This window comes from Filicampus tigris, chromosome 10 (assembly GCF_054856515.1).
Source record: "Filicampus tigris isolate MCC_2025a chromosome 10, RoL_Ftig_1.0, whole genome shotgun sequence".
NCBI classification, from domain to species: Eukaryota; Metazoa; Chordata; class Actinopteri; order Syngnathiformes; family Syngnathidae; genus Filicampus; species Filicampus tigris.
In genome coordinates this window covers 995,197-1,016,258 of record NC_141226.1, presented here as the reverse complement: position 1 = coordinate 1,016,258, position 21,062 = coordinate 995,197, and the positions used below count along the sequence as shown (strand labels likewise).

Here is a 21,062-nt window from a genome sequence, read left to right as displayed (position 1 = left end):
TTAAAGTGCACATCTGGCACCTGTGTATGGGCCTGTAAGGTTGATTTTTGACCCAACATAAAACATTACTGTCATATAAGCCAGTATATAGTTAATTTGAACCAACAATTGTTTTACTTTATAAGAAATAACTCCGAATTTTAACCCAGCACAAACAATCCAAAAATTGGGTTAATGAAATAACCCAACCGTTTTTAGAGTGTGCATTTGCGGGACGGGATACCAGTCGGGTTGTGGCGGAAATCGCCACAGAGGTGCCAACCACCATCAGGCTTGGTCACCATGTGCATGTTCAAGTGGCGGACGATGCCAGGTGGATGCCAGGATGTGGTTTTTGGAGACTGCCTTCCATCCCTGATCATGCGATCATGTGTGACAACCACACCCCCACCTATAGTGGTGCCGCGAGGTCAGGGGGACTGCTTTTAAAAATATATTAATTATTATAATAATAACAAAAATAATAATTCCTTTAATGAATTAATTTCTATAATTATTCAGAGAGAGATACACACTGTCATATTTTTGAATGAAGTATGCTGACATCCATCACACATGTCTCTGGAGCTCAGAATCTGTTTGCCTTCACCTCGATCAAATCAAACAAAATTGCGTTACACCACATGCGTCACAAATTAGACCTGTTTTCATCTGGTCTAATGTGTAGTCTACTTTCTGTCACCAAATTGTCAGCTGTGCTAACTAAATGTAATAGAAAATGCCCTCGGTCCGCCAGAATGTCTAGAGAGGCGCAGCACGGTCTGCCAAATACTCAAACAGTAACTAGACTTGCCCCAGGGCGAAAATGAAGATATGTCACTTTTTACAATAAGTGAAATGTGTTCTGTCTACAAAAATTGAGCTCAAGGTCTTTGACCTCACACACTCACCAACTCAAACTAACTAAACTATGAAAAGATTATTTTAACTATGATGATATAAATTGCAACAAAGAACAGCTGAATAGTTACAATGTTTCTCAAGTTTTGCGGTTTCATGTGGTTCAAGATCATTGTATTCTAGTAATTTAGGTTTTCAGTACTGGCCTCATCATAGTGTATCTGTGCTGCATCCTTAATTAATGACAATCATTTTAGCTTCCATGACAAGGCCTGAAAAAGTTAGCACGTGCAATAAAAGTGGAATTCCTCTGATTGTTCAGCACTCCAAATAACTAGAATCTTAACATATCAGTTGGCAGTGTCTGGACAGGTCGTCAAAAATTACAAAGCAGTGTTGCAGTTGTGAACAGAAATATGTGGTGCCACTAATGATTCTCTGTCACTATCAATACGGGCGTCACAGCCCGGTGTGTGAATGCATGCATACCCAACATAGGAAGAGACAGACGTAAAAATCCACACAAGGTCCCCAAATAGAGTATTACTGACCACACATATTGAGTATCATTTAATAGACAGACCATCAGGAAAAAAAATATGTCGACAAAATAAAGTCTCTTACATTGAATACCAAAATTGACATAATCTGACACTCTGATTCAATGTATGTCTTGGTTGGTACATCCCACAGTAAGGGAGCTGAGGCAGCTAAACAGTGGCTCATTGATATACAGCGAGACAGGATTGCAGGATTCATACAGATGTATTTCAGTAGGGCTCTGAAAAGATGGTGAAGACTTGTACAGGTTTGCTACTGGACTGGAATTATTTTAATGTAGTGATGATTGTGGGTTTAGAAATGATGTGTAACTGTCACTTTATCTCATGCAGAGATGTTTTCAGTAAACCTTTACCTGACGCAGAAGTTTCCTCAAATGTTTTGTCTCTGAGAAGACATTTGCTCCATGTCAGCAGTTAAAAATACCAACACAACTCACTTTATCCAGCAAATTAAACATGGTACCCTTGGCTCCAAGCCCGAACACGCAATCACAATTGTATGAGTAATCTTATGTGACAGCTGTCTTGGATTTGATTAAAACATATCTTGGCAGGCATTTAATTCTTAGCATCACATTTTCATGTCTAATGCAGAACTGAATTTTTTGTGTGACATGTACTGAAGAATGAAATGATAACTTTCGGTGTAACTTGAGTCAGCGGTTTGGAAAGTGGGAGGTGGGCCTTGCCTTCAAGGTGCTAGAGATTGAAGGCATAGTACAATTTAGCTGTTTGGGAAATCCATGCTCAGTCGCATTATGCATTTTTAAAGTAAGCGTGCATTCACACACACTGGGCCAGTTCTTCCATATGAAGAGGATTTAATCTCCCTCCCCTGCCCCCTGCTGACACACACTCACAAGGCAGTGCATCCGTTTGAGTTTAAGCATGTTTTCTTTTGCCATCACTTTGTAATACATTGTATTACATTATTTTTGTATTACAACTTGGCATTACTGCAAATTTGCTGACTTTGAATTATACAGCGCCATTTTGTTTATGTCTGTTATTCAAGGTGGCATATTGGAGGAATACTTGCACTGATTAAGATTGAAAAGTCAGTCATGCAACTTTGGAACATTATGTGATTCAATGATTAGAGATCAGATTATTATCGGAGTTCAAGATGACAGATTGAGAATGCACCAGCTAAAAGGGTCGGATGTCACACTGGAAAAGGCAATTGAGAATATGCCAAGCATCGGAGAGTGCCAAGGCAAATAAAAAAAACCAAAGACTTTTCCAAGATAAGGAGACCAAGGAGGTGAATGAAGTGCTAAGAACTGGGAAGATAACTTTAAAAAGGAGCCTCAATGGAAAGGCCAGAAAGAAGGATAGTCAAATCTGTGAGCGGTGTGGCAGCAATCATGCACCCAAGCAATGTCCAGCTTTTGGAAAAGACTGCAGAAATTGCGGCGGAAGAAATCATTTTGCAAAGTGCTGTTTTTCAAAGAAAAAAGTACAACTCGTGGAGAGGAACAACAGAGAGAAGGAGGATTTGTCAGTCTACGTCGGAACTATAACAGATGACATCAGTGACACTGAGGATGAATGTTTCACACGTGAATGTGAACGGGACAGATTTGAGACTCAAATTGGACACGGGAGCACAGGCCAACATCCTGCCTATGAAAGACTTTGTGAGACTGAAAACAAAGCCGCAGGTAAAATGTAAAAAGATTAACCTGAGAGCTTATGATAACACACCTATACCACAAAGGAGTGTTCAGGGTGACAGTGAGAGGAAATAGGAAATCTGTCAACGTTCTTTTTGTATTGTGGTTTGCCATATTAAACCATCGGGCTCCCCTTATGACTCCGTTCCTCCACATTTCTTTAAGGAGATTGTCCCGACAATTTGTAAATCAGTTCTAGCCATTATCATCAGCAGCATATCTTCTGGTGTGGTCCCCCAACATTTTAAGCGTGCTGCAGTGCAACCCCTGCTGAAAAAAACTGACCTTGATCACGCTGTGCTATCCAATTTTCAGAGCTGGGCACTTGACCCTTTTTTGCCGGTCCAGCCGCGACCATACACCCTTAACCTGGGTACCCTTCCGGCCACTACCCTCTGGCCATATTCATAAACATTGTCAGCCACCGCCCCGTTCCGCCCCCCAGCCCACCCGCCTCAAAAAAAGTGTCCGTGATTGACGACGCCGCGGGAGGGATGCTAACAGCAGAGGCTTTTTAAAGGTCATTAGCTGGCTAATTTAAAATGCAAACCCGCTGTGGATGCGCTTCAACTTTATTTACTTTCAGGAGTCCCTGGTTACATACATTGGTGTTTCCAACCTAAGGGGTGGAGAACTAATGCAAGCCATTGGAAACACTTGAACGTCTTTCTCTATGTGTGTGCATGTGAGTGAAAGATTACTGTGTCCATGCGTCATACTTACGCCAAAGCAAAAACATTCAGTCACATCCACAACCTTCTAAACCTTATCAGATGGTGTCAACAAGTCTGCTGTTGATAGATAGGAAAGCAGAAGCAATTTCTTCATTGCAAGCTCATACAAGAGCGGAAGCAATATTCTTCTTTGCAGGCAAATATCACATCGTTCTTATATTTAGTTTACAATACACATATATACTGTAAACTAAATCACTCAAACATATGTTCATTTAGCATAATCAGCAAATGTGTGATAACTATTTTATAATCGTTCCTTCAGCCCTCACCCCCACTCACAGTTACGATCTTTCTTGGATGAACATAATGTTATGGAAGTTTTCCAGTTTGGCTTCACGAAGATGCATAGCACAGAGTCAGCCCTGCTATGTGTTTTTAATGAAATCCTCCTGGCAAATGACACTGGAGACTACGTATGTCTCGTTTTGCTGGATTTGACTGCAGCATTCGATACAGTAGACCACAGTATTCTTTTGACTGGAACTTTTGAAGTGGGCATTAGCGGATGCGCTCTAGAGTAGTTTCGGTCCTATTTGGCTTGCAGGACTTTTTCTGTTAGCCTAGGTTCCTCTGAGTCCCGCTCTGCCCCTCTATCGTATGGTGTTCCACAGGGTTCTATTTTGGGGCCATTGCTGTTCTCATTGTATTTGCTGCCCCTGGGTTCCATCCTTAGAAAACACGGTATTTCCTTCCACTGCTATGTGGATGACTGCCATCTATATCCCCCTGAGCAAAAAAGACACATTGTCCATAAGACCTCCTTTGCCCTGCCAAGAGGACATCAAAGACTGGATGTGACTGAATTTCCTAAATTTCAATGAAAAGAAAACAGAAGTTATGGTGTTCGGTTACAGTAGCTCGTCTACATCCCACCTTGTTTACCTGGGCCCCCTGGCTTCATATTTAAAGCCAACAGTCTCAAACTTGGGTTTTAAAATGGACAGTGATCTTAAGTCGGACCAGCAAATCAGCGCTGTTGTAAAGTCGAGCTTCTTTCACATTTGACAACTGGCTAAGGTAAAGGCCCTCCTTTCCCATCAGAACTTAGAAACAGTCATCCATGCCTTTGTCACATCTCGGCTAGATTACTGTAATGCACTTTATTTTGGAGTCAGCCAGTCCTCCCTCAAACTTCTCCAGTTGGTCCAAAATGCTGCTGCTCGCCTAACTGGAGCTCGGACGAGGGAGCACATAACACCAATTCTGGCCTCTCTTCACTGGCTCCCAGTGCATTTCAGGGTTCGATTTAAGATCCTCCTATTCGTCTATAAATCATTGAATGGCCTCGCCCCGGCGTACCTCTGACCTCCTCCACTCCTACCCGCAGCCTCAGGTCTGCAGACCAGGCGCTGCCTGAGGTGCTGAGGACTAAGCGGAGCCTCAGAGGGGATCGAGCCTTTTCGACCTCTGGTCCTTTCGTTTGGAATGACCTCCCATTGGATGTTAGGCAAACCCCCTCCTGTCCACTTTTAAAACCTGGTTGAAGACACATTTCTATTCTCTGGCTTTTGATCAGACCTGAAATTTTCGTCTCTTTCCAGTGTCAATTGTATATAGTGTTTTTATGTTAATGTATTGATGAACACTTATTATGGCCTTTTTATTGTTTATTATTTATTGTTTTGTAAAGTGCTTTGCTACAGCTCTAGCTGTTATGAAATGTTCTATATAAATAAAATTGTATTGTATTGTAAATGCCTGAACCTGTGTATAAGAAAGACCTGCAGGAAGCCCCAGGGTTAATAAATTACCTGGGAATATTTGTTCCAAATCTTTCAGCTAACACAAAAGCTTTAAGAAGCCTATTGGAAACGAAAACAATGTGACGGTGGCATTCAGAACATGCAGAAGACTAGACATGGGTAAAAACCTGTTCGATAAAAGAGCCGGGATAAACAGTTGAAGGTGTCCACAGATGCTTCTAAAGAAGGCCTAGGAGCAGTACTACTTCTGAAACATGATACACAATGGTTTCCCATTGCGTATGCATCATATACAATGACAACGGCGGAAAGAAACTATGCACAGATTGAAAAAGAAACCTTGGTGGCAGTGTATGGTTCTGAAAAGTTTCATGAATATCTCAAAGGGAGATCTGTGATACTGGAGACCGATCACAAACCACTAATTGCTATATCATAGAAAGCATTAGGTGATGCTCCACCACGTATCCAGAGGTTAATGCTGCGTCTACAGAAATATGACCTGATGTTTGAGTTCAAGCCAGGCAAACATTTAGTTGTGGCTGATGCACTCAGCAGGGCCAGTCTACAAAATACCCAAAATACCACGGAAAACGAAGTGCCGATTCACATAGACTCTATTAGAGCTCATTTACCTGTGTCAGAAGCAAAATGGGAGGAAATGGCCAGAGAAACATTCAAAGATGATAAATTAAAGAGGGTTACGACACAGATCCACTTGACAGGAGATGTCAAGTTAGAGAAGCCATATCAACACTGTAAAGGGGAACTTTCAGTGTTGGATGGAGTGCTGTTGAAAGGTACAAAGATTGTAATCCCTGTATCCATGAGATCTGAAATGTTGAACCTAGTGCATGAAGGACACTTAGGTATTGAAAAGTGCAAAAGACGTGCACGAGAGACACTCTATTGGCCAAGGATGCACAGTGGCATTGAGGCCATGGTGAAACGCTGTGAGATTTGCCAATGTCACCAATACAAACAGAGTAAGGAGCCAATGATGTCACACAGCAAACTGCAGGAGCCAAGGAGGAAAGTGGGAATGGATTTATTTCAGCATAAGGGCAATGACTACTTGCTGATTATTGACTATCATTCCAACTACCCAGAGTATGCACTGTTGACAGGAACAACAGCAGAGCATGTTGTGGCACACACAAAATAAATTTTTGCACGACATGCTATTCCGATGACTGTTATAAGTGACAATAGTCCACAATTTAGCAGTCAGTGCTTCAAGAGATTTTCTGTCAATTATGGATTTGACCATATTACTGCGAGCCCTCACTACCCTCAATCCAATGGGTTGGCAGAAAAGGGAGTGCAAATAGGAGTGACAATAGTGAAAAGGATCCTGACGAATGGATGCCATGGATGCAAAGGAGGACACTTACTTGGCTATACTCAACTATAGGGCAACACAACTGGACAATGGACTATCACCAGCTTCTCTTGGGAAGAAAGCTCAGGACAAGACATCGGTGAGTTATCAGAGGGAGCTGAAGTTACCACCAGTTTCGCAGGTGAAACGAACAGAGACATATGACAGAGGAACTAAACCTTTAAGTTCACTCGCACCTGAGGAAGTAGTGCATGTAAGATGTGATGGACAATGGGGACGGGACCTCTTGCCAAAGTTCTCAAAGAGACGACGCCGAGTTCATATGAGGTCATCACAGAATATGGAACCACCATGAGGTGCAACAGAAGACACTTGTTGAAAGTACATCAAGACAAAAATGTCAAATTGATGGACAGCAGTGTTCCAAGTAAAACAGCTGAAATGCAAATTAATGATACACCTGATCTGTCTGTAACACCAAAAGAAATGGGTGAATGTGTAACACAAACAGAAATACCCAAGAGACCGATTGTAAAACCAAGGAGATCAACAGAGATGTAAAACAATTTTGGTTGGGTGAAAGAAATGTAAAAGTATGTTTACAAGAAGTAAAAATGCTTCAGATACATACAGCTTGTGTTTTCCTGAAAAGCAGTGATTTTAAGTTGGTGAACAATTGATTAAGCAACGGCGTTACTTGGAGAAAAAAACCCAGATGTATCGATATGTAATGTTCTTGTTACTACCCCTAGAGGTCAGTAGTGCCTAGGGTATTGAGTTGAGTGTCCGGATGTTAATGTGCAGGAATTAGGAAATAAAGACATACTGACTACGTGACTTCGGTGTGTAATGTCCAAATAATACAGATACCAAAATTGAGGACACCAGTGCTCTGTATTTTCCAAAGGCATTCATCGAGGAGTCCCACATGGAGGTGTCAACACCAGAGTGTTTCTTTATTTTGCCATTAAAGGGTTCGGGGTCTCTCTTTCTAGGGTTTGCCATTTTTGGCAAAACTCCTCTATTTGGATTGGTGTATGTTAAGTTCTTCACTTTCTGCTATTTTTGCAGCTGTGGGAGTTGTTTACAATACTTCGAACGTGCCTTCCCATTTGGGCAAATACCAATGTTTCTTCTTCAGCCCTTTTTTTTTTTGTTCAACTTTGTTCCATTCATCCTTTCGCGCTAATCCAGCGCTTTGAGAGTGGTAAGCATAATGATTATTTAGATCACTCTTATCTTTTTCATAATTTGGTTAACAAAATGGGCAACGTTATCACTGTATATTTTTTCACCATACCTACAATACAATATAATTTTAGTTATATAGTGCATTTCATAACAGCTAGAGCTGGAACAAAGTACTTTACATAGAAACAACAAACTTAGTCATAATACAACAAAGTGGAATCAATAAATTAACATAAAATACTATATACAATAGACACCGGAAAAGAGCCGAAACTTTCAGTTCGGATCAAAAGCCAGAGAATGGAAATGTGTCTTCAACCTGGTTTTAAAAGTGGACACAGAGGTCGCTTGCCTAACATCCAATGGGAGGTCATTCCAAAGGGAAGGACCAGCAGCTGAAAAGGTTCGATCCCCTCTGAGGGTCCGCTTGGTCCTCGGTCCCTCCTGGTCCGCAGACCTGAGGCTGCGGGAAAGTGCGTAGGAGTGGAGGAACTCAGAGAGATACGCCGGGGCGAGGCCATTTAATGATTTATAGACCAATAGGAGAATCTTAAATTGAACCCTAAAATGCACTGGGAGCCAGTGAAGGGAGGCGTTATGTGCTTGATCTTGTGAGCTCCAGTTAGTCGGCGGGCGGCAGCATTTTGGACTCCAAAATAAATTGCATTACAGTAATCTAGTCGAGATGTAACAATGGCATGGATGAATGTTTCTGATCCTTACAAAGTGCCTTTTCCACTGTCAATGTCTGGATATTTGGTTGGAAAGAGTTCTATCCGTTTGGAAAAGGCATTTATGATGACCAAATAATAGTGGATTGTGCCTTGCACATGTCAAACATGCCTTACATTTTTTTTTTTTTTTAAGATGAATTAAAACCATAAATTGTATAATATTGACGTATAATACCAATGATCCCCATGTGGTACACGATGATTTCACATATCAGCCCATTTTTATAATTTGTTATTATAGGATAGGTTAGTTGTTTGGTCATGTATAGATGTCTTGCAACGTTGTGTCAGATTCCGCTTACCCGCAGGATTACCAGGAAAATCCTGACCAGCTACGCCATTTAATGGGTTACACTTACCTTTGACCCTTGCTTGCTCTAACACGACAGTGCGAGGGGATGGAAGAGTTTCCTAGCCGGTGTCAAGAGGAATTCACCTAGGTTACTAACTACCTTTAAATTTGTATAGCCGATCCGATTTTCAGTCATTTAATTAATCTTAGCGAGTAACATAACTAAGAGTTATTAACGTTACCACTATACTTTTACGACAGCTTCCTTCTCATTTTGAATCGTTTGCATTTGTTATTGACCTAGGAAGTTTAACAGTTTTTGTTAAAACCGTACGGATTTGTTTTATTCCTAGCCGGAGTAAACTATTTAATTAATTTCATAGGATGGTAACGAGACATTTTATCATTAAGTGTGTTTATGTAGACAACAGGCTGTTTCCTGTTTACTCCTTTCCTTTCACATCACATGTGGCATCCTTTGAGAGCAAATGCAAAAGGGTTATCTGATACACAAAGCATTTTCTGAGCAAGATTTACTGTTTCTATCACAACATGTAAAATAGACTTGTAGCACTTCTGTGCTTAGTTTATTGGGGACTAATTACCTGAGGTAGTAATAAGTGAAAAACACTTGCATAGGCATCAGGAGAATAATTGTGAGAGCATTGACTTTGGAATGTTTATTTTACTAGGTTTTATGCTTTTAAACTTTATACAGGGGCGGCACGGTGGCCGACTGGTTAGCACGTCCGCCTCACAGTTCAGAGGTCGTGGGTTCGATCCCGGCCCCGGCCTCCCTGTGTGGAGTTTGCATGTTCTCCCCGTGCCCCCTGCCCCGTGCCTGCGTGGGTTTTCTCCGGGTACTCCGGTTTCCACATTCCAAAAAGATGCATGGCAGGTTAATTGATCACTCTAAATTGCCCCTAGGTGTGATTGTGAATGCGGATGTTTGTCTCTGTGTGCCCTGCAATTGGCTGGCAACCAATTCAGGGTGTCCCCCGCCTACTGCCCGAAGACAGTTGGGATAGGCTCCAGCACGCCCGCGACCCTTGTGAGGATAAGCGGTATGGATAATGAATGAATGAATGAACTTTATACAAGATTGTCCGGGCTGGCAAGTTTATTGTCGTCAAATGAATAATGTCGACATCTAGCGTCTAAAATATGGAAGTGCACTTTAGGTCTTTTACTTCCTATGGTACTAGGGCTTTAACCAGTATAGATGTATTACCATCACTTTGACATGGCACATCACATGACAGTTGCGCCTTTTTTCTTCCAACGTTCTTGTTAAACTTTGAGACCTTGTTATTGTATGTCTCTTAATGCGTCTTTAATGTTATCTTCCATTGCTAACACATATTCCTGTCCTGTAGCTGCTAACTTAGTTATTTTATCTGCAAATGCGTTCCCTTAGTACACACTGTCTGTGCCAGATGTGTGTGCTACACTAAAACTGAGGTCATAAAATGACCTTTACAATATAATCGACAAGACTAGTCCCGTGCTCGACACTAAAACTTGCAATGTTACACAAAAAAGATTTTTTTTTAATATGCCACAAGAATACCAACAACATAAGTCAAACTAACTCAACATGGAAAATCAAATGTGCTCAAACATGGGTTAATTTCTTTGGAGAATATTGTGTGACTTTCACAATATCTATGGGATAATTGTGTATCTTTTCCTTCAAATTTAAATGCAAACCAGAAACTGCTATTTGGGTATACTGGTATAGTGATTGATTGTGTTACTCAAATGAAAATATTTTTGCTTCAGGCTCCAAATTGTTTAACAGTGTGTATGGAGTTGGTATACTGTATTCTCCACATGTTCAATATTTTGCCAAGTCTGTTCTATTCCCAGATCTTGGCTTGCAGTCTGTACTTATAGCTTGTTGGCCATTAGCTACCCATCCATCCATCCATTATCTGTACCGCTTATATCTCACAAGGGTCGCGGGCGTGCTGTAAACTATCCCAGCTGTCTTCGGGCAGTAGGCAATGGACACCTTGAATTGGTTGCCAGTCAATCGCAGGGCACACAGAGACAAACAAACATCCGCACTCTCAATCACACCTAGGGGCAATTTAGAGTGCCCAATCAACCTACCATGCATGTTTTTGGAATGTGGGAGGAAACCGGAGTACCCGGAGAAAACCCACGCAGGCACGGGGAGAACATGCAAACTCCACACAGGGAGGCCGGAGCCGGGATCGAACCCACGACCTCTGAACTGTGAGGCGGACGTGCTAACCAGTCGTCCACCGTGCCGCCGTCATTAGCTACCATAAGGCCTACATTTGCCCATGTCTCATGTTTGCGTTTCATTAGAGAAACACTTGGATTTGTATGGTAGCTAAACAACCTTTCTGCCCCATCACTCAAAGTAGTTGCTGTTACTGCATTGGTATCATTCGAATGCAAATACAGTAACTCTCAATATCAGCACCTCATGCTCCTATTTGTCGTCAGGACCAGGGGTCTCCTTTTATCTCAATGTGATCTGCACCACATCCAAAATCCAATAAAATCATGGCATCCCAGACTCTCATGCCCACACGTCGCTTTCTTTTTCCCGTCATTCCATCTTTGCATGGAACAACTGCAATGTTCAATGCAACCATTAAGTCTCTACCAAATAAATTTACTATACACTGCAAAGCCACTGCTAAAGGTGCTCTGACATGATTTCCGGTTTCTTAATCATAGAAGCCAGTGGTTTTCTCAGTACATCTATGTTCATTGCTCCACTAGCAACTCTGATAATGATTATCTCTCTGGGCATCTCTATATTGTGTGTGCGTGTGTGTGGCTTTCTGTTTTCACTGTTCTACATGTTCATGAATCATACAAAAACATAATTTTTACTTGCTACTTCAAAAATAATTCCATGTTTCGTCCTTGAAATTAGATAACCTTCTACTGCTTGCATGTCTTCTTGTTCTAATTGGTTTGTATCTTTTTTTATTTATTTATTTGTATGTCACTAACACAGTCATTCTTTACAATTTGTCTGTTTTCAGACTTATCTTCTAGTCTTGCAGAATTTTCTATATTTCCTTTCTGATGACAGTCTCTTGCCCAATGTCCTTCTTTGCCACAACACCAACAACCTCCTGCATTCAATTTTGAAGAACCTCCTCTTAATAATCCTCTGCCTCCTGTATATCTAGAATAATAATCTTCCTTTTATCTTTCACTACACCAGAATGTCTATTCTTTCCTCCCTACATACTTTTTATTTATTTATTTATTTATTTATTTATTTATGTATTTATTTATTCAATATTGCACCCTCAGCATATCTAGCCTATTCATAAGATCATCCAAGCTTTTAGTGGCCAGGTTTACATGTTACATGTTTCTTAATCCACTCTTTTATATCTCTTTTGTAAAGTGTTAATCTTTCCTCTGCTTTTACACACTCTTATTTTGACCAGGGTCTGTAAACAAGAATTGTTCTGCCTTCTCTTTCATTCATCTTCATATGCAGGATTTGCCACTTCCATCATGGGATACAAGTCCCCTTCAGTTAAATATTGTAATTTGGGAGTGGAGTCTGGACTTAATACTCCAACCTTCATTTTACTCTAGTAACCTGCACCCGCAGTTTCACTTCTTGTTTGAGCAGGTTTGGTCAAACGAGGTGGGTATAGGCTTGCTACATTCTTATTTACAGGAGTTTGAGGAAGGCCAGAATATGCTGGTGACATCTCCTCCCATGAAAGGCCAAACAGGAGAGGAGCAGAGGCCTCAAGTGCCCTTCCCTTTTGTCTGCGTCCCTGCTGAGTCTTATCTTCATTTCTTTCAAAAAGCCTTTGTTTATCATCTCCTTTTTTTTTCACTTATACTGCCCATTTAACAGCTTTTGCTATTTCATTATCTATTTTTTCCAGCATGGATGGTGTGATTTACTTATTCCTCCAATATGCCTGTACACAGGTCAATGTGATGTTTGTTAACCCAGTTTCCAATTGCGTCTTTTGAACCTGCATGGAGAGCATTTACATCTCCATCTTCCTGGTGGCCACTACGGGTCTTAAATACAGTCGTCCATAGTCCAGGTCCTATAGATTAAAATAGTTGGGTCGGCACCTCCTTTGGTGTTTGGGTTGGCTACCTGAATCATTGGATACAGGTGTCCTTGGTCAGGTGATTTATTACTTATTTATGGAGCAGTCAGTGTGGGGGATAATAGTTCTCCCAGTCTGTCCTGCTTGATCTAGTCATTTTTGTGTGACATTGCCTCATAATGTGGAGGCGGTGGTAATTCCGAGTAAAGGGGGGCAGTTACACCTTCCCTTTCGCTTTCTTTAACAACTCTCTCTGTCCCCCTTCACACTGGTCCTGTTTCATCATCCTCCTTTCTATGAAACATTAATTGTTCTTTTTCCTTTTTTGTTTCGTCTTCATTCTATTTTTGTTTTTTATCTCCCTCTTTTCTCTTTTTAAGGCTACTTTCATCCAGTATTCTGTTTCCTCAAAACCATTTTTCTTCATCCTTTTGGGGGTTTTCTTTTTGTTTTTTTATGATTAATTCCTGTAATGCAGCTATTTTTGGTGTATATAACCATTAAAGCCATAATTGGTTATCCATGTGTTTAAGTATTTTATTTTATCAGGATCCTGTTTTTTGACAAACCTCCAATCTTTACACTGCAGTGTATCCCTGGGTTTTATTTTACTACTTCCTATCCGCATTTTAGAAAATTTGATCCAGTTTGTCAACACCTAGGGTGTTCTAAAAACTGGTTTCTTATCAGTAGGACATAGGGTTGCCAACTCCCCGAAAAAAAAATAAGGGAAACCTCATCGGCAGGGACGGCCGACCTGACTGCCTTCAACCTTCCTCACGTGACTTGTATTTTTTGTTTGTTTATTTATTTATTTTTGTGGGTGAAACCATTTTTAACAATTTAAACCCGAATTGGCGGGTCGTCCGCCTCAGAGTGCAGAGGTCGTGGGTTCGAATCCGGCCCTGACCTTCCTGGAGTTTGCATTTTCTCCTTTTATAACAGGTAGAGCTGTAACAAAGCACTTTACAAACAATACAATAAATAAAATACAATAAAAGGCTGTAATACACATATTAATAAATATAAATAATAAAAATATAAATAAATAAAGCCAATAAATTAACATAAAACACTATATACAATTGACTCCAGAAAAGAGCTGAAAATTTCAGGTCCGATCTAAAGCCAGAGAAAAGAAATGTGTCTTCAACTGGGTTTTAAAAATGGACATAGCGGGAGCTTGCCTAACAATAAATAATAAGTAGAACATTCATAACTTATGAACAGCGCAATGCCACATTATGTGGAGACAGCCTATTTTTTCCATTTATATTTCTTATGAGATCTTGCAGCAGCGAAAAGCGGTTTGTCTTTGACTACTGCAGAGTAAAATTCTGAGACATGTCATGTCAAGCTCACAATGAGCTCACCTTTAATCAGTTCAGCAGAACATTTGTTTCGCACATTTATCCATTTATTCTTCATAAAAGAGAAACAGAATGTAAACAAGTTTTTACTGTACATATTTATAGTTAAAGTATTACTATATCAACTGCCTGTACAGTAAAAATTATGCTTATCTGTTTGAACTTGTAATTAATGTAAGGCTGTGTGTGAATTCTTTCATTATTCATCAATGTATTACATAGCTATTTAACATACTTGTCAATTTTATTTATGCACTTATTTATTCCACCCAAAAATCATATGTCTGTCCATACAATGCTGACACTCATTGCACATTCATTTTAACTTTAATAAGAGGTTTAAAAACCCATCATTCTTTACACACCATATCTAGCTCTGGCATTACCTGGTGGACAACGAATTTGTGTAGGGTCATATTCTCACACTTTTTTCGACCTATGTGTTGTTTTCTGCTTTCCAGTCCTCTCTGTATTTCTGCTACCAATAGCTTGCGCCACCATAGCAGAATCGGAGGGCGGCTGCAGAGCTTGCGACAGTACCTCGATCTATAAGATATGTGGATGTATCATCATACTCGTGTATGAATGTGCTGTCAGCTCATTGGTCACAGAGCAGGGGATGTCCTATGACCTTTACCGTAAGTTGTCATATATAGGGAACTGTCATGTTGTTCATTAATTCCATTGACATTTTACGGACTATTTTTGACTCTCACGATATTAGGGGACAATGTGCGTGCGTCCCTTTACAACCCAACACGGGACGCGTACTTACGTTCCTAAATACGGGACGATTCTGTTTTTCAAGGGATGGTTGGCAGCCCTAGTATGGCAGCAACTCAAATTTTCTGTTGTGGTAATTCTCACTTCAACCTTTTCGGGTGGATAATTATTACCTTTGCATCCACACCAGTCTGCTGTTTACAATCCTACTATCTTATATAGAATCAAATACCAAGTGGTATTTTAATTCCCAATCACACTGTTCACTCACACACTTCACGCAGGGCTTTACGAACAATTTACATTTAACACAACAGATTTTTAGTGCACATAGGACTCTACCGTCCTCTTTCACGGAATTTGTCGGACTCCGCATTTACCTGCTATTGACTAGTATTCACAGGGTTTTATTTACTAATGCGCAATGACCTCCATTCTTTTATGTCCCCTTTTAACCAATTAAAGCCTAAAGCGCCTGGCTCAACAGCTCCCCAAAACCTAAGGTCGTCTTTGGAATTACCCCTGAAAACCTGAAGTTTTCCCAGAAATTCAACACCTACAAAATAACTATCTCAGCCCCTGTAACAGACAGAAACATAATTCCAAAAGATTTTGAGACCTTAGATATGTGGCTTGCACACAGGCCCGAGTTTAATAATCTTTACTGTTTCAATCAACAATGTAAAAATAAAATGTCAGTGTAAGAGAAGCACTATTTTTAATTTTAAAAATCGAGTGGTAATTACATCCTCTATTTCGTTACAAAGACGTTGATATTGTCATTGTCTACAAACAAATCTTAACCATATATCACGTTCGACTGGTTCTACTGGTTCAAAGTCCACAAGCGCATCGTCTATATCACTGCCGTTACTCATTTCAAAACTCCCGCGATCGATAGTGTCCGCCATTATGACTCAGAAGAATTCCAGAACATCCTCTTTGGATTCACGACACCGTCACGCGTATATTCTGATGGATTTCATTGGTTAAGAGAACAAAAATTGGATTAAAAAAAAAAAAAGAAAGAAAATGACATATGCTCTCCAGGCTTTAAGGGTAGAAAGACGCAACAGCGCTCCAGGCTTTAAGGGTAGAAAGGCAGTTATGCACTCCCATCCTTAATGGGTTAAAGAAGCCTAACGTGCAATGACCACTAGTCATTCACTTCTCCCTTTAAAGAAGTTTATCTCACCACTGCTGTCTTCCGTTGGAATGCCGTCAACCATCAGATCCCAGCTGGTGGGTCGAGGTCCAATTCTGGAAAAGGATCTTAGGCTCACTCTAGGATACCTGCTGTGGCCACGGTCTTTCTGGAGTCTACTACACCCGCTGGAATCCTTAGGTGTATTGGCATCCAGCTCAAAGGACCAAAGTAATGTCAGGTTGAGGCAAACTAAAGCATTCAACAAAACATCACACAAGGAAGGAAGACAAGAGAGTTTAACTTTTTTCTCATGAGGAGAACGAACAGAGATGTGCTCAGTGACAAATCTCCGAACGCTCTGAACACGCTCTGTCGTTTCTTCTCTTTTTATTTACGAAAGGGTGGTTTCTGGTTACATTAACATTTGTGTAAGAGTTGGAAAAATTACATCACAGATTGTAATGCTTTGCTTTGAAAATAACAAACACAAAATGTTAAAACAGACCAGTGCAATAAAGTACTTTAGACCACTGCAGTAAAGTAATTTAGACCACTGCAATCAAGTAATTTCCAGACGGGAAAGCTTTCTTGAGATAAAGGCACAATTTCCTATCTGTAGCTGCAGCTTGAGGTATGTTCTACTTTCTTCACAGACAACTTCAACTTACATGACACGATCAAGTTTATACTGTTGAATAAATGCTTTGCAACACCATAAGAGTAAATTCGGGATAACGTATGTACAATTATTCTAACAATTGAATACATTTTCATCCATCTGTATGCTTCTGTGTTATAGTTCAGGAGCCCTCGACACCCTGATAGCACCATCTGTGAAGGTGCATTGGCTGCAGAGGATATGTCTGATGGAGAGTTGCTGACCATGACAGTTGCTTTCTCGAGGGGTTGTAAAGCCCGATCAAGTCTACCAATTGGACGGTCCAGCAGTCAGGCAAGAGAATCAGTTGGTATGTCAATAGACACATTCAGATTGATTGCATTTATCCATTTCTACACTATGTGAAAGAAAGCACAACAATGTTCTGCATGGATGATGCGACTGACGCATGTCTGAAAATTGTATTGGTAAATCAATTTGTTTGTGAACAGTGTTTCACTGTAGCAATAATTTTGGTTCTTCAAAGACTTTGAATATGACCCTCTTATTTTCCTGTCCAGGTGTGCTGTACCTACAGTATGGAGATGAGACAAAGCAGATCCGGATGCCAGCAGAGATCAGCAGTGAGGATACGCTGCGGGCTCTCTTTGTCACTGCTTTTCCACAGCAGCTCACCATGAAGAAGCTTCAGTCTCCCAACATGGCCATTTACATCAAAGACACACGTCGCAATGTTTACTTTGAACTGGAAGACATCAGGTGAGGGGATCAGGATATCCTGAACACAATCAGAAGCACTGAGCACTTACATAAAATAGTACTACGCTATTTTCAACAGTCTATTTTCAACAGTCTATTTTCCTCATAGCATGCCTTGGTTGCCCATCTTCCAGTAGTGTTATATATATATATTTTTTTTCATGTTGAATCAGATTTCACCTGCTGTTTTGCCATGTCAATGGAATCTCTACGGGGCCTTCAATGCCGTAAATCATTGGTGTCAAACTCATTTTTTGCTGCGGGCCACATAATTACAATTTCGATTGGAGAGCCATTATGACTGTGAAACCATATAAATGTTTAATCACCTCCTCATGTTATGATATATACAGTACACAACAAATTGTGGATGATTAGTTTTGAAATCAGAAGTCAAGAATTGTAATTTGTTTAACTATAATATAACAAGAAAATGCTTGCAATATCAACGCTATTATTCATATAATAATTTGAAATTTGGGTATAGATTTTAGAAAGCATCATGGAACTTAACATGCTTGATCTGCTTTTGCGGGCCACATAAAATGATGTGGCCTTGAGTTTGACACCTGTGCCATAAATACTGGCCCATGATATATACACCATAATAATAATGGACATACATTTTTTTTAACCGAGTATTTCCCCAAGTCCATGGAGGAAACAATTTCCACACTCCACACTGCCTCATTTGTTTCAAAAGAGAACATCCAAACCGCATAAATACGTTTTTTTCAGCACATTTACAAGCACGTCAAGAAAAGCATACCACCCATCCATTATCTATATCGCTTATCCTCACAAGGTTTGCAAGCATGCTGGAGTCTACTATCCCAGCTGTCATCGGGCAGTAGGTGGGGTACATCCTGAACTGGTTGCCAGCCAGTCGCAGGGCACATAGAGACAAACAAACAACCGCACTCACAATCACACCTAGGGCAATTTAGAGTGATCATTTAACCTATCATGCATGTTATTGGAATGTGGGAGGAAACCGGAGTACTCGGAGAAAACCCACGCAGGCACGGGGAGAACATGCAAACTACACACAGGAAGGCTGGGGCCGGAATCCAACCCAAGACCTCTAAACTGTGAGGCGGACGTGCTAACCAGTCGATCACAGTGCCACCCAAAAAGCATGTATGGGCCATTCTACTGAATTTGTTCAAATAAAAACCTTTACTGTATTCATGTTGCACCATATCTAAGGGACACATATATAGTAAAAGTACAGTCAATTTTCAAATAGTATTTTCGAGCTTTTCCCTAATATCTTGGCTGTCCTAAAATTTGTCACTACCGAAACACACATTTACAAAAGAATAAAAATAATTCTGCTAGCCGATTCATATTTTTTTACATTTCCCCCTCTACAGAGTATTTTTATAAAAAATATATATGGTTTTGACATGAAAATCAATCTAAATGAATTTTTAACAAAATTTCCTTCCTTCCAAATAAAAGATGACTTTTTATACATTCAGTTTAATAGTATCGCAATTAATGTCTCGTGATATAATAGATCATAACAAGATATTACTAAATATGCAAGGTTTGAACACTTAATTGTTTTTTAAAATTTGATTTTCGTTGTGGGACAGCAATTTCACCCAATTCCGTAGGAGAGAGAGAGAGAGAGAGAGAGCGAGAGAGATAGATAGATAGATAGATATATTAGGGATGCAACGATTCACTCAAGCCCGATTAAATTTTCAAATCCCGAGTTTCGATTCGATTAGTTATTTATTTATTTATTTTTAAATCTCTACCATGCTTGTTTCTGTGCGCTAGTGTGGTGCTGCAGCCATCCACAAACGCAATACGCAACTAGAGAATGCAATTTCTGGAGAAATTGCGTGTGAAGGCTGAGGAAGCTGAATGGCAACCGTAGAATGCGTTGGAATGAAGTAGAATGAAGTTGAATGAAGTTGAATGACCTTGAAAAAAATCAGAAGGGAAACAAGAAAATAGGAAGTAAGGAAACAATGAAAGAAGGAAGTCAGGGAACATAAGAAGGAAAACAAAGAATGATGGAATTAAAGGAAGGGAGGAAGCAAGGAACCAAGATAGCAAGGAAAACAATCAATAAAGCAAAAAAAAACAAAATAAGAATACAAAATAGTAGGAAGGAAAGGATGAGGTGAAGAAATGAGGAAGAAAGGATACTAGGAAGAAAGGAAGTAAGGAAACAAGGAATCTCGGGAAGGAAGGAACCTGATGATGAGAAATCGGGGTGTCCCAATATTTTTTAACAGAATGGCCGCTTCATTAGGGACACCTGGGGATGAAAAATCGGGGTGTTCCAATGTTTTTGAAGAACATGGCCGCTTCATTAGGGACACCTGGAGATGAAAATTCTGGGTGTCCCAATACTTTTGTACAACATGGCCGCTGCTTCATTAGGGACACCTGGGGATGAAAATTCAGGGTGTCCAAATACTTTTGAACAACATGCCCAAGATGGCCGCCGCACTGGGGAGACCTCGAATTGAGTATCCCCAGTCTAGCTAACGCCCCTGCCCAAGATGGCCGCCGCACTCGGGAGATCTTGGGGTGAGTATCCCCAGTCTAGCTAATGTCCCTGCCCAAGATGGCCGCCGCACTGGGGAGACCTCGGGTGGAGTACCCCCAGTCTAACTAATGTTCCTTCCCAGGATGGCCGCTGCACTGGGGAGACTTATTCACCCTTAAAAAAGTGAATAAGTTGAATGTGTAGGAAGTAGGAATTTTGGGGGTGTTGAAAAGTTGAATGACTTGAATTTGTGGAAATTGGAAAGGTATAAATGTGAAATGTTGAATGTCCCAATGGAAATGAATGGTGAATTGCTGCATTTTTGTGGGTTTTTTAAGTGTGAATGAGTTGAATTATGTGGAAAGTAGGAATTTTGGGGGTGTTGAAAAGCTGAATATGAGCTGAATGAGTTGAATGATGTGAATTTGTGGAAATTGGGATGGTGTAAATGTAAAGTTGAATGTTCCAATGGAAATGAATGGTGAATACTTGCATTTTTGTGGGTTTTTTAAGTGTGAATGAGTTGAATGTGTGGAAAGTAGGAATTTTGGGGGTGTTGAAAATAGGGATGGGAATTTTGACTTATTTGCCGGCCGACTAGTCTCAAATTTTATTTGCGACTAGTCTATAAGGAAGAAAACTTGAATTTTAATACATATTGAATTCAAAGTTTAAAATGCAAATGTTGTGTGTCTTTAGGGGCTATTTTAGCCCAAACATTCAGGACAGTTTATTTTACTTTAATTTAATCCCACTTGAAACGTGAAACATAAAG

At 40.3% G+C, this 21,062-nt stretch overlaps 1 protein-coding gene across 1 annotated transcript in view; it reads left to right on the top strand.

The window, feature by feature from the left end:
- LOC147140343 (sickle tail protein homolog) overlaps positions 1-21,062 on the top strand; it is a 237,456-nt gene that overhangs the window by 58,235 nt on the left and 158,159 nt on the right. Inside the window, exons 3-4 of the mRNA XM_086043119.1 lie at positions 17,197-17,365; positions 17,577-17,775. Of these exons, the coding sequence (XP_085899245.1) occupies positions 17,197-17,365; positions 17,577-17,775 (368 nt within the window). The remainder of the gene's footprint in view (positions 1-17,196; positions 17,366-17,576; positions 17,776-21,062) is intronic.